Below are 13536 nucleotides of genomic sequence, written 5' to 3' on the forward strand. Positions count from 1 at the left end.
GGGGGAGGGGATGTCTTCCTGGGCAGGGCGGAGCTCTCTCTCTCTCTCGAATAAAGGCGTCGCTTTCTCAGCCGGGCTGCCTCTCTTGCTGTTTCGGGGGGGTGTGAGGGGTCTGCAATCCCTTCTCCCGCCGCCAGGGGCAGAGGGGCGGGAGTGCGCCTGCGCTTGGCCGAGTGGGTGGAGCCAACAGGCAATGGCGGCGGCGGTGGTGGTGAGGGGGCTGCTGGCTCGCGCCTGGGGCCGTCCAGGACAGGTAGGGCGAGGGGGGCGGCGGGCGAGGCGCCTTTCCCGGAGTTCGCCTGCGGGACTTCCCGGCTCGTGTCCCCGCTGCAGTCGAGGGTCGGCGGGCCCTGGGCGCAGCGGGGTGACCGGCCGCCGTCTGTCCGGCAGAGGGGCTTGACGGCGCGCGGGCCGGGCGAGGAGGTGGAGCGGGCGCAGCGCGCGGCCGAGCGGCCCGGCCTCACCGTCTTCAGCCGGATCCTGGACGGCTCCATCCCGGCCCACGTGCTCTACGAGGACGACCAGGTGGGCGTGGGAGGGGGTGGGGGGCTGGGGAGGGGCGGCGGCGCAGGAGGCTCACCCCCCTCCCTCCCTCCCTCCCTCGCAGTGCCTGGCCTTTCGGGACGCGGCGCCGCAGGCTCCGGTGCACTTCCTGGTGATCCCGCGCCGGCCCCTCGCGCGCATCAGCCAGGTGGCCGAGAGCGACGCCCAGGTGAGCGGGGATCGGGCCGCGCCCGGCCTGGCCAGAGGGTGAAGCGCGGGCAGGGAACGGCCCCCGCGAGCCTCCCGCCTCCTGCCCGGTTGCTGGCTCTTAATCTCGGCTCGGAAGCCTGGCGGGAGGAGGGGCTCTGCGACCACCACTCCATCTCCCTCCCCCCCCCAGCTCCTGGGACACTTGCTGGTGGTGGCCAGCCAGACCGCCAAGGCGGAAGGCCTGTCCGAGGGCTACCGAGTGGGTGAGTAGGAGGCAGGAGCCGTGGTCGGGGATGGGCGGCTGCCCTGCCTGATAGTTCCTGAAGCCCAGGGAAGGGGGGTGGGATAGGCCCTCTGGGAGCCCCGCCCACCCGCCGAGCTCCCTGTCTTTGGTCCTCTGAGGGCCTTCAGACATGCCCCCCTCCCCAGGAAAAGCCTGCCAGAGGCCCCGCCCCAAACAGAGTTCTGCTGGGAAGCCCCACTGTTGTCCTGGGGGGGGGTCTTCCTCCTGCTGCCAAGGGTCCTGGCACTTGTCCGGTGTTGCACGCTGCTCCCTCCAACCCCTTTCTCCTTCCTCTTGCAGTCATCAACGAGGGCAAGCACGGGGCGCAGTCCGTCTATCATCTCCACCTCCATGTGCTGGGTGGGCGCCAGATGGGCTGGCCGCCCGGCTGAGCAAAGCTGTGCTGTGCAGGAGCTGCTCTCAATAAAAGCCTGCGCTGGGTGGGCTGCAGGGAGCCTTGGGGTCTGTGTGGGCCTCTTTCTTCATAGGGTTGCCTTGCTGCCCCTGGCTGAGTGTGGCTGATGGGGACTTTGGGGCTTTGATCAGGTCGGGGAGTTGGAAAGTCAGGCAAGGAAACCTCAAATAACACAAAGTGCCCAGGAGCCCAGCTGGCAGTGACACACACACACACACCCCGCCTTGGGACTCACAGCTGGGGCCGGATTCTGAAGTCGACACCTGGGGATTGGTGGGTGAGGAAGGGGGTGTCCCTGCTCTGCGGCCAGGATGGTTTATTTATTAATCAGATTTCTAGCCTGGTCAGCACTGGATGATTTGGCATATAAAAACCGTAAAATCAAGAAATAAAACCCAAAAGATGAAGCAGAAGAAGGCCAGCATGTGAATAGAGTAGAATAGAATTTATTGGCCAAGTGTGATTGGACACACAAGGGATTTGTCTTGGTGTGTACGCTCTCAGTGCACATAAAAGAAAAGATGTGTTCATCAAGGGCCTGCAGGGCCTGGGAAGTGTTGCCCTTTAAAGCAGAGTTCCCCAACATTTCTGATTTTGAGGAGGATGGGGGGAGGGGGCATGGTTCCACACGAGCAGCCAGCAAGCACGCAGCTCCATTTGCACGAACAGTGTGCACACGTGCCTGCCATTCACTTGAATGGAATGCCCTCTTGCCCGCTGCTCGCACAAGTGAGGATGCGCACGTGCTTGCCAACCATTTCCACGGCCCGGTTGCAAACTCCTCACAGCCCATAGGCTGGGGACCCTTGTATTAAAGGACCTCAAACGGGTTGCGGAAGGGGAGCTGGTTTCGGGGGGGGGGCTGCAGTTCCAGAAGACCCTCTTCTTGGGTCCTCTGAGATCACATTATTTCGTCGGTGGGAGAGCAACGTTGTTAGATTGTGAAGGATAGAGATAAGCCAGGGGAGGCCAATGGCTGCTCAGATATCTGGGCTGTGGGCCACGGGGGGGGGGGGGACGTGGTTGGAACTCTCGTGATAACCAGCATAGCTCATGATCATGAGTGGCATGTGGGCATTGCCGCCACTGCTCTTGCCACGGCATTCTGGGCCAGCCGCAATTTCCAAATAGTCTTGAAGGGCAGCCCTGCATAGAGCACATTATAACAATCCATTTGAAACTGACCAAGGCATGGGGGATACAACATGGGTCTCCTGGTCCAGGAAAAGCTGCCACTGGCGCACAAGATAAGTGTGCCAAGGGTTCTTGGCCGGGGCTGCCGCCGCCACCTCTTCAAGCAGCAGCTGTGAGCCTGGAAGGACAACCCCACCACCCCAGATTGTGCGGTGGCCCCAAACTACATAATGTCATATTCAGAGCCAAAGAGGAGGGTCCCCAACATTGGGGATGGTCAACACCTTTACTCGGTCTTGCTAGGGTTGCACCTGAGCTTGTCCCCAACCCCCAAAACAAAACCTCTCAACGTCCTGGGATGCCCTTCAATAGCATCACTTGGCTGATCCCGGGTTCAAGATGCCCAGCTGAGACCTGCTGGCTGGCTGCCTTGGTAGAAGAGAAAGAGGGAGAGGGTGAATTTTATAACTGCGCATTTTGTGCCAAGCTCCGGGTGGGCCAGAGTAAGGATGCCTGACCTCGAATGGACAGGTGACCCCGACACAGAGGGCTCATGTAGTAATTAAGGGAAGGCGCTGAGAGCCTCGAGCAAGGCTGCCTCTTGTGGACCTTGGAGAAAGGAGAATCCAATGCCCTCCATCCACCCCCCATTTCTCATTTCATTGATCAAATGTAGCAACCACAAGTTACCCACCAGCGTGAGCAATGCTCCTGCCTGAAAGGGGTCTCCCTAATCCATCCTTTCTGGGGCCCTCTGCAACTAGCCCAACCCCACCGCCACCACTTCTGCAGCCCTCCCCTAGAAGAGGCTGCTGGCTGTAGGGAAGGCTCTCTAATGGGGAACGGGTGCTGTCTTCTTCAGGCCCAGCACATCCCACCCATCGTCACTGCATGGACCTGCTGGCCTTCCAGGTGACCTGAGCCAGCCAGGAGGGAGAGGAATTGGAAGGGCGTGGGAGCCTCCCCAAAAGGCTGCACAGACATGAGACGAGTGGAGAAATAGGTGCGTTTGGGTACAGTCAGCCCCATAAGGTTAACGTGGTTTTGCACATCTCTGGTTGGACTTGCCGTTGCTTTCTCTCCTCCCCCACCCAACACACAGAAGGTGCTCTAGGTGCAGGGTGGATAAAAATTGATTTAAAAAAAAAAATCAAAATCAGATTTTTAAAAAATTTAATATATTTTTTTTTATTTTTATCAAATTTATTTTAATAAAATGCTTTTGGAGTAAAAATCTAAAGATAATTTTCTATTTAAGATACATTAATAATTTAGTTTATTCAGCATGAAATGAAGCTTAGTTATGTAGCATGAGGAGGCTGCATATTCTGCAATATTGGGACTGTCGGTGAGTCAAGAGCAGGTCAGAGGAGGAGCCGCTGTGGGACAGAGATGACAGTTGCTCTTTAAAAAGTATGATTTAAATCAAATCCACCCTGTTAGGTGTCTCTTCTGCTGCTCCCTCTGAGCCGCTTGGGAAGAGCAGGGAGCCCCCACAGGAACAACCAGCCATGAAAAGCTGCAGGGGAACTGTTCGATCCCGGGCAGGCCCTTCTTGCCTCTCGGTGCCAGGCGGCAATTGCCCACCTTTTAGGTCCTAGGGGAACATCCCAGGTACCCTCTGAAAGCCTTCAGGCTCCTGCCAAGCAACTGGTCCAACGGGAGCCGGCACCAGCAACCAAAAAGCCTTGGGGAGGGTTTGGCCGTATCAAAGCAGAAGCGTTCTTCCAACCATAGATTTCACCACAACCTCCCCGAGAACCAAAGTCAGCCAAGGGGGCGAGCTTGTCTCCCGCCCACCCAGGCATGGAATCCGGTACAAGGTGGACCTAGAAGCGGCAAGCCAGGCCACCTTCCTTTCCAACAGCAGCAAAACAGGAGCAGAGCGCTCTGGGTGCCACCAAACCAGGCTTCTCCATGGCTTTTGCCGTAGTTCCTGGGACAATTCTATGGTTCCTGGCAAATGCATACCCGGGGGGAAAGCTGCATTGGGGCATCTCCCCTTCCCCCCCCCCGCCCCCAGGGATGAAGGCAGAGGCAGTCCTGAGGCCCCCGACGTGTCTCTGTGAGGAGCTGAAGGGAAGGCTTCCCCATACCTGGGACTCTGCAGGAGAAAGCCAAGTATGTGATGGTGCACACCTGTGCCTCTGTCTGAGGAGCTTGCAGTGGATGGGCAGACCTTTAGATATTACAGGCCTGATCTTTTCAGCCCCACCTTTTGATCCAGTGAACCCAATTAGGGCCCCCCAAGAACTGCTTCGGCCTCATCCAAAGCTTGCGTCCCAGCATCCCTGGGTTCTTTTGGTGCCAAGTCCCACTGAGCAGAGCAACTGTGCCCAACAGCGCCTACCTGTTGGGAACTCTTTCCACCTAAGAACCACTGCACATTCTCAGTGCCCCTCCCCTGTTGGATCACAAGGTCCCAGAGAGCTGCAGGAAGCAACCCAAGGACTGATCGGTTGGAAGAGGGCACGGCACCTGAGAGGTTGGCACCAGAGTCCAAATTCATGGGGAGATCTGGGCTATGCTGACCTGCCATTCTGTACTAATGCAGAAGTTGAAAGCAGAAGCCAGTCAAAGAAGTGAGTGAGGGCCAGTGTTTCTTAGGGGAACTAAAGCATTGGCATCCATTGTCCCCAAAAGGTTCCCCCCCCCCAACATTGTGGCCAGCCAAAGATTTGTGCCAGCAAACTCTCCCAATGGATGTCCCTGGATAATGTTCGGGTGCAAGAGAGTACAGGGCTCAGCACCTGCTGGCTACAACACTCTTAAACCAGATTCAGTAAAAATTTAGCCTCAAAATGAAAGCACGTTTCTTCTTTGTACAGGTAGTCCTCACTTAATGACCACTCATTCAATGACTATTTTAAGTTACAGTGGCACTGAATGAACGGTACTTGTGAAGGTCTTTGTAGTTGTAGCTGTTGTAGCACAGCTGGGTGCTGGGTGACTGATAATCGCACAGTCCCTGGAGCATAACAGGCAGCCTTTCCTGCCAGCTTCCCACAAGGCAGGGCCAATGGGTAACCGCCAAGAAGTTGTGTGACATCCTTAACTGCTGGGGCTGCTGCTGAGGTCATGTGTCATCTTAATGACTGCTAGTCACCTCCCGTCTTGACTATGTAATGCTCTCTACCAGGGGCTGCCCTTGAGGACCACTCAGAGGCTTCAGCTGGTGCAGAATGCGGCCGCGTGGGTTGTGATGCTCCCATGTTACACCTCTCCTGCGTGGCTTACGCCCAGGATACTATGTCAGACCATCTGCAGCCAGCAACGGCTTCCCATCGCCCGGTGCGTTCTCACAGGGAGGGCCTTTTCTGGATGCCGTCGGCTAGACAATGTTGGCTGGCGGCCCCCAGGGGTAGAGCTTTCTCTGTGGGCGTGCCCACTCTTTGGAATCAACTCCCCCTAGGGCTTCGGTTGGCTCCTGACCTTCGCACCTTCTGCTGCGAATTAAAAACATGGCTGTTCACATCGCCCAGCCTGGACTGAGGAGTTTTTTGATTATTTTAATGGGTTTTAATATATGTTTAAATTATATATTTATACATTTATGTATTTTATGTTTTATTGGGTTTGTTTTTATCTGTGAGCTGCCCTGAGTCCTACAGAGATAGGGCGGCATACAAATTATATTTAAATAAATAAATAAATAAATTTAGCTATATAGATTCTGGTCCCAGTTAGCGTTGTTAAGTGAGGACTACCTTTAGATAACAGAACATATTTTTAAAAAAGTCCCATAATGTATCAAGGTATGTGCTCACGGCTGGCAGCACAAATTTTGCACAACTTTGGAGAAAAGACACAATGTCGGATTGGAGACTATGCAACAATGGCAAAAGGTATTTCTATATACAATACCAAATTTATCAGAATTTAAGCAAGAATGGCAATGCAGATACAAACAATGTGGTTTTCTAAAGTTTATTATATTAAAAAAGAATAATTTATATGCTGCTTGACCCAGTATGAAAGCTACAAAAACAACAATAGAACAGTGGCAAAGAAGGTGAACCCAGAGGGAGGCAGGCAGGAAGAGGAGGGGGGCTTTGGTGGTCCTTGGGTCTGGGTGCCCTTCAAAATCCCAGGAGTGTGTGCGCTGTTCAAATTATGGGGAGAGCTCTCTCCGGAGGGCAGGTGCTTCTGGGCTCCCCACAGTGGCACTGTTGACTCCATGGCACTCCCTTGTGCCTCATGTGCCAGCTGTCCACTGGCACGTGGGGCACAAGGGAGGGCAGACACTCAACACTTCTCTGGGTTTTTACCATTTACCGATAATATACTGGAGATTTTGGTACTGCACTGAAAGATTTATACTTTTATGATACTTTTATATCATTTGTTAATGTTACATTGAGCATCACCTATGTTTGTAATTCTCCTTAAATACTAATATTATTTCTTTTGAATCCGTGTCTTTCTTTTAAATAAACATGAAAAGAAAAAGCAGCTGCAATGTATGGTTAAACTCCTGGCTTGGAATCGAGCAAATGCTAACTTCAAGGACCCGGTTTGTGTATCGCGCGAACGGGGGAAGCGAGCAGAGAATCCTCTTGGTCGGTCGGGCCCCCTCCTTCCTTGCTTCTCTGGGGAGAGGAGGGGCGGGCTTCAGGGGGGAGTCCACCTCCCCGCCCCAGCCTGGACTACCTCCTGTGCCGGTCGTCGCTCGGCTCCTTTCCCTAAGTGCCCCCCGGGACCCCCTTGCTCCGCCCCAGCCCCCGACTAAATTTAGGCGCTTGGCTCGAGGCTTCACCGCGGGCGGAAGGGCGGCGGGGCGAGGCTCGGGCCCCGCGGGGAGCAGCCCGGGATGAAAGCCCTCCTTGTTCTCGTGGGGCAGGCCGTGCGCGGAGCGGCCGGCAGAGGGCGCTGCTGCGCTGCAGGGAAAGCGGCAGGAGCCCGCCCGGCTCCCCAGGGGAGGCGGTTCTGGCCGACCCTTCCGCGCCAGGGGGCTCAGGTGAGCCGCTGAGGAACCGGGAGTGATGCGGTGGAGGAGACGTCGGATCCCATGATTCCCACACGGGTCCTCCGTGACCGATCACCAGTGAAAGCTCTCGGCTTTGGGATCGGGACCTCGGGGGGACGGAAGGCTCCTCTCCAGCGGCCGCTCCAGAGCTTCTCGGGGGCCCCTCCCGGGCCCCCAAAGCCTCTGACTAGGCTGGAGCTGGCCGTCGGAGGGCGCGAGGAAGCTCTCTCGGACGACCCCCGGGCTCCTCGTCAGCGGCCTTTCGCATGGACCGACCGGCCAGGTGCAGACCCCTCGCCCCGCAACCAGCGGATAAGATGGAGCCAGGCGGCAGAGGACCCGGGGAAGGCCGAGGCTCCGGAAAGGGCGCTGCGGACGTGCAGTCTGCAACGGCAGGTGCGTCTGTTGGCTGCCAATTAGGGGCCGCCCGCCTGCTGCGCCCGCTCGGCTAAGAATAGCCTCGCCTGCGCTGAGGGGCAACCCCGGCTCGCGTCACCGCCCTCCCAACTAAGCCCGAAGCGGGCGAGCAGCGCCGGCTCAGGGCAGGCTCCGCCGGAGCGGCTGGCAGAGGTGCCGAGCAACGAGGCTGAACGCGCTGCTGTCCCACTGGGGCCTCTGGAAGCCCGGGCCGGCGTTGCCGAGCTCTCGCCCCCGTACCCCGGCCGGCCGGCCGGCCGGCCAGCCCTCCTTTGCCCCAGCTGCCGAGCCGCTCCTTGGAGAAAACGCTTTCTTGCTTAGCTGGCCCCGCGACGCCCCGCGACATCTGCGCTGCCAAGTCGAGCTCGAGGGGTGCCGTCTGGTGAGGGGCGGAGTGCAGAAGCCTCTCCGATGAGGGCAGGGAAAGGGCCTGGGTCCCGCCTTCCTCCACCAGTGCCCTTCAGGCCAGGCCAACTCCCATCGACCCTGGAGCCACTGGTGGGGACCTGGACCGCACAGAAACTCTGCTCTTGGATGGGGTGCGGGGGTGGGGCTAAGAAAAGACGGAGAAGGTGTTTCCAGACTCCTGATTTTGGAGGGATGCATCTGAGCACCTGACTTGAAGCTGGTGCGCCATTTGTGAGCTGCTTTATTTCTGAGCACCTTAAACACGGGGCCTTTCATTCTGTGGGCATGCTGGTTCATATGGAGTCTGGTTCTGCCTTCCACAGGGTGAGGCCCATGTGTCCAGACCCCCAGATGCAAAGGAATGGGATCAGAGCTGGCAGTGACAGGCGAGGAAAGAGAACCTGGAGTAAAGGGAAATCCTTCAATGGTGTCTACAGGGTGAAAAAGGCCAGAGGTGTCAACATTAGGATGGCCTTGTATAAACCAGTGGTGCGACCACATCTGGAACCCTGCACAGTTCCAGGGCCCCACCTCAGAAGGAACCCTGTGGAGCTGGAGAAGGTTCTTTGCGCGGGGTGGGGGGTGATTAAGAGATGGGGGGCTGGAGCAGCTTGCTTGAAGGAAAGGTGGAGACATTGGGGGCTTTGGGCTCTGGAAAGGAGGAGACAGGATGGAAGTGTGTGGAGAAAGAGAAACTACTGTATTTTTCGGAGTATAGGACGCACCTATCTGTTTTGTTTTGTTTTTTTTATAAAAAGTTTTTTTTTATTTTTTAGACAAACACACATACAAAAATACAATGTATTTTCTTTGAACAGAGTATTTGGCCGGTTCACAAATTTAAACAGTGTTTAGTAATTTCAATTAAATTTACAATTTCTATATTCCTTTTTTACCATATTTATTCCTCATCTATTTTTTTAAAAAACCAATATTATCCTTCATCCTCATCTCTAATCTTAATCAAATTCAATTTTTCCCTTCTATTCTATATTATAACCCTTCCCCTTGTCATCTATTGATTAATTATGTAATATTACAATTGTTTAATACAAATTCAACATTTTAATATAAATCAAAGTTATATAACTATTTTTTTTCATATATTAATCAATATGAACATGAATATTCCAATTATTTCCATGCAATCCAATTTCTTACAAATCAATTAATTATATTTACCAATAATAATAAACCAAATAATTTTTCCCATATATTCCTCCAAACCACAACTTAATCATTTCTGCTTTCAACACAATATACAATTAATAGTATCTCAATTATTACAATTCCCTAGTTAAATAGAGCTTTCCCCTTATGTTACTCATTTTCGCATCTTAAACTCTCCCAATAACCCAAATAGTTTTGCCCATATAATCCTCCAAATCATAATTTGGAGGATTATATAATTAAAAATATTTCAATCGTTACAATTTCCCTAATTAAATTTAAAAATGTTCTAGCTGTTATCCAAGCTACAACTTAATCCTTTTTTACTTTCACCACCATATACCATTAATAAATAAATAAATAAATAAATAAATAAATAAATAAATAAATAAATAAATAAATAAATAAATAATTTTATTTCTATACCACCCTTCTCCCGAAGGACTCAGGGCGGTGTACAGCCAATTTAAAAACACAAGACATAACAATGATTAAAAATTAAAATAATTAAATAAATTTGGCCGGATTAAAACCCCAAAAATTTAAAATACCCCAATTAAAATTATTATGTTGATAGCCCGGCCTGGTGGAACAACAGGGTCTTCAATGCGCAACGAAACACCCGGAGGTCGGAGATCTTACGTATTTCCGGGGGCAGTTCATTCCACAGGGCTGGGGCTCCTACAGAGAAGGCCCTCCCCCTGGGTGTCGCCAGCCGACATAACTTGGCTGATGGCACCCTGAGGAGACCCTCTCTGTGGGAGCGGACTAGTCGGTGGGAGGCTATTGGTGGCAGAAGACGGTCTCGAAGGTACCCGGGTCCTATGCCATGGAGCGCTTTAAAGGTGGTAACCAACACCTTGAATCGCACCCGGAAGACCACTGGGAGCCAGTGCAGCTCGCGCAGGAGGGGTGTCACGCGGGCACAACGGGTTGTGCCCATAACCACCCGCGCGGCCGCATTCTGGACCAGTTGGAGCCTCCGAGTGCTCTTCAAGGGGAGCCCATGTAGAGAGCATTACAATAGTCCAGCCGGGAGGTGACAAGGGCATGAGTGACCGTGCGCAAGGCATCCCGGTCCAGAAAGGGCTGCAACTGGCAGATCAGGCGAACCTGATAAAAGGCCCCTCTGGCCACGGCCATCATATGCTCTTCTAAAGACAGCCGTGCGTCCAGGAGGACACCCAGATTGCGAGCCCTCTCTGTGGGGGGCGTAGATTCACCCCCAATAATCAGCGATGGCACCTGCTGGCTATATTGGGATGCCGGCAGCCACAGCCACTCGGTCTTGGATGGGTTGAGTCTGAGCCTGTTCCTCCCCATCCAGACCCACACAGCCTCCAGGCAGCGAGGCATCACATCAAGGGCATCGTTGGGGTGGTCTGGGGTGGAGGTATTTCAATTGTTACAGTTTATACTTATTCATATTTCTAAAAAAAAATAAAATAAAAACTTATCAGTCTAGATTTCAAAAATACAAAGACAAATATTCCAATTATTATTCATTTCATTTTTACAATCATGATTTCCCATTTATTTCTTATTACTATTCATATTTCAATTCTAAATATGTATAACATCTTTCTCTCATTTCTTTTTCTCCTTTCCCATTTTTATTTTTGCCTTTTTCTTTCTCCTTTTTTTCTTTTGTGTTTTAAAATCTTGAACTCTCCTCTTTTGCCCTAAATTTCCCATTGTTTGCACCTACCTTTTTGGTGAGGAAAAAGAAGAAAAAGAAATCTCCCTCTGTCTCTGCGCAATTTTGCCTCCTTACAGCAAAAAACCTGCTTCACTTTCATTTTCGTTTTCAGCATAGCTTGATTAGCACAAGGAAAAAAAAATCTGCTCCAGCAATTTACCTTTGTAGCAAAGCCCTGCAGAAAACAGCTGAGAGCAAATCAGCTGAGAGTCGGGAGGCCGATCCAATCAACTTGTGCTAATTAGCCTGTGCTGAAGCTGAAAGGAGCTGTTTTTTCTTGCTGTTTGCTTGCAAGGAGGTAACTGCTGTGAGGCAGAGGCCAAAGGGTGGGGGCCAGTGGCTGGGCGGGGCTACATTTGATGCGCACCTAAATTTTCACCCCCTTTTAGGGAGGAAAAAGATGTTTGTAGAGAAAATATGGTATTTTCCCCTTCCAAGATGCAATCCTTAACATGAAGTATATCCGATCCCAAATTGGCTTGGTAGTAAATAACTAATAACTTGGTTTGAGAGGTTCTAGCAGTAGTTCAGAAGTCACATTTAAAAAGAGGGGCAGTACCTGGCTCAAGAGTAGCCCTTAGGAGGAGACCATAAATTATGCAGGAGCTAGCAGTGTGCTGCAGCAGCCAAAAAAGCCAAGGCAATATTGAGCTGCACCAGGGGTGAAATGCTCCCGGTTCGGACCAGATCACCCGATCCAGTAGCGATGGCTCTGAGAACCGGTAGCAAAAATCCCTGCCCCCCCCCCAATCATGCTCAGCTGAGTCGCACAATCATCAGAGGCTTTTTTTTTTTACTTTTAAAAGCATTTTTTCTACAACCTCTTCCGATGAAAAAATCCTTTTAAAAGTAAAAAAAAAAAGCCTCTGATGATCATGCAGCTCAGCTGGGATCCTCAGAAGCTTTTCAAAGCATTTTTTCCGCTTGGCCGAAGAGGTGGTAAAAAAAATGCTTTGAAAAGTCTCTGACGATCCCAGCTGAGTCGCCTAATCAGCAGAGAGGCTTTTCAAAGCATTAGAAAAAATGCTTTGAAAAGTTAAAAAAAAAAAAGAAGTTGGCCACACCCACCCAGTCACATTACCCCCCAACACCACCAAGCCACGCCCACAGAGCCGGTAGTAACACATTTTACATTTCACCCCTGAGCTGCACCAACAGAGGCATAATGTTGAAGTCACCGGAAGTGAATCCTGCTCTCTGCTGCTCTTTCAGCTCTACAGCCACAATACTGGAGGGATGTCGAGGAACAGAAAGGAGACCAGAGGAAAGCAGCAGAAATGGCCAGGGCCTTAGGGGTGAAATCCGATGAAAAATTAGCAGGTTTAGCCTGAAGAAGAGAAGGCTACAGGGAGCTGTGATAGCCATCTTCCCGTAGGGCTTGAAGGGCTGTCCCAGGGAGGAGGCTATGGATGGATCCTGATTCTTTCAATCTAACTGACCTTCCAGACTTTTTCCAAGATTGTCTGTGAGCGACCAGGTGATGTGGCCCTTCATGAGATGGCCATTTATTTATCTGCTGGTTTTCCAATAGTCTCTATTTAAATAGATATTAATTCGTACACCACCAAATCTTACAGCTCCTGTTGGTTTTCATTGCAAAAGCATTGAAAATAAAAGCTCTGGTACTATTACCACAAAGAAGCGAACACATACATAACAATAATTACTCCTAAAGTGGCCACCGAACAGAGCAACATTAATTTTCAGGTACCCTGAGGAACAACTTGACTTTGAGGATATTTTGAAAGGATGCCAGAGTTGGTAGGACTCTCCAATCAGACTAGGTCATCCCCCAGAATGACCAGTGCCACGATGAACAACCTGATAGACAATGTCCAGGGAACCCACTTCTGCAGGCAAGGGCTCCACCACCTTCACAATTACCACACATTTTACCAGCATCAACATTTGGGGGAATTTAAGCACTTTTACTGGCAAACATTGTGCAGACACATCACAACAGCTGTTTGCAGATGTTCCAGCCTGTCCCCACTGGAAATGGGGCCACCTTAATTGGAGCCTTGCCCTACCCTAGGATGGGCATGGATGTGGGAATGCGGCACCGAAATAATCTGACTATGAAAAGCGGGTTCATATGGATACTCTCTGAAGGGCCCTGGCTCCCGGATGGTTCTTGGTTGAAATCAATTATGCCAACTATTGTATCTATAATCGTACTGCTTGTTTTGCTTTGTTGCTGTATCCAATGTCTCCCCTCCCTTCTGCAAATGTGCAAAGGTTTTATTCCCTCCAATAGGAAGGACATCCTGAAAAGTGAAACCAAAGCCCTTCTGGAACTGGAGGAACAAATCAGGTGTGGTCAGAGAAGGTGCTCGGGACTTGCAAGATAG

At 51.8% G+C, this 13536-nt stretch overlaps 1 protein-coding gene across 1 annotated transcript; it reads left to right on the top strand.

The window, feature by feature from the left end:
* The first annotated feature begins 78 nt into the window (after positions 1 to 78).
* Positions 79 to 1436, top strand: HINT2 (histidine triad nucleotide binding protein 2). Its single transcript, XM_070936040.1, has 5 exons — positions 79 to 253; positions 391 to 525; positions 608 to 712; positions 884 to 956; positions 1277 to 1436. The coding sequence occupies exons 1-5, from the start codon at positions 194 to 196 to the stop codon at positions 1366 to 1368; spliced, it is 465 nt and encodes a 154-aa protein (XP_070792141.1). The 5' UTR covers positions 79 to 193; the 3' UTR covers positions 1369 to 1436.
* Positions 1437 to 13536: the final 12100 nt, after the last annotated feature.

This window comes from Pituophis catenifer, unplaced genomic scaffold (genome assembly GCF_029215685.1).
Source record: "Pituophis catenifer annectens isolate HBS135680 unplaced genomic scaffold, rPitCat1.0.hap2 SCAF_2, whole genome shotgun sequence".
Taxonomy (NCBI): domain Eukaryota; kingdom Metazoa; phylum Chordata; class Lepidosauria; order Squamata; family Colubridae; genus Pituophis; species Pituophis catenifer.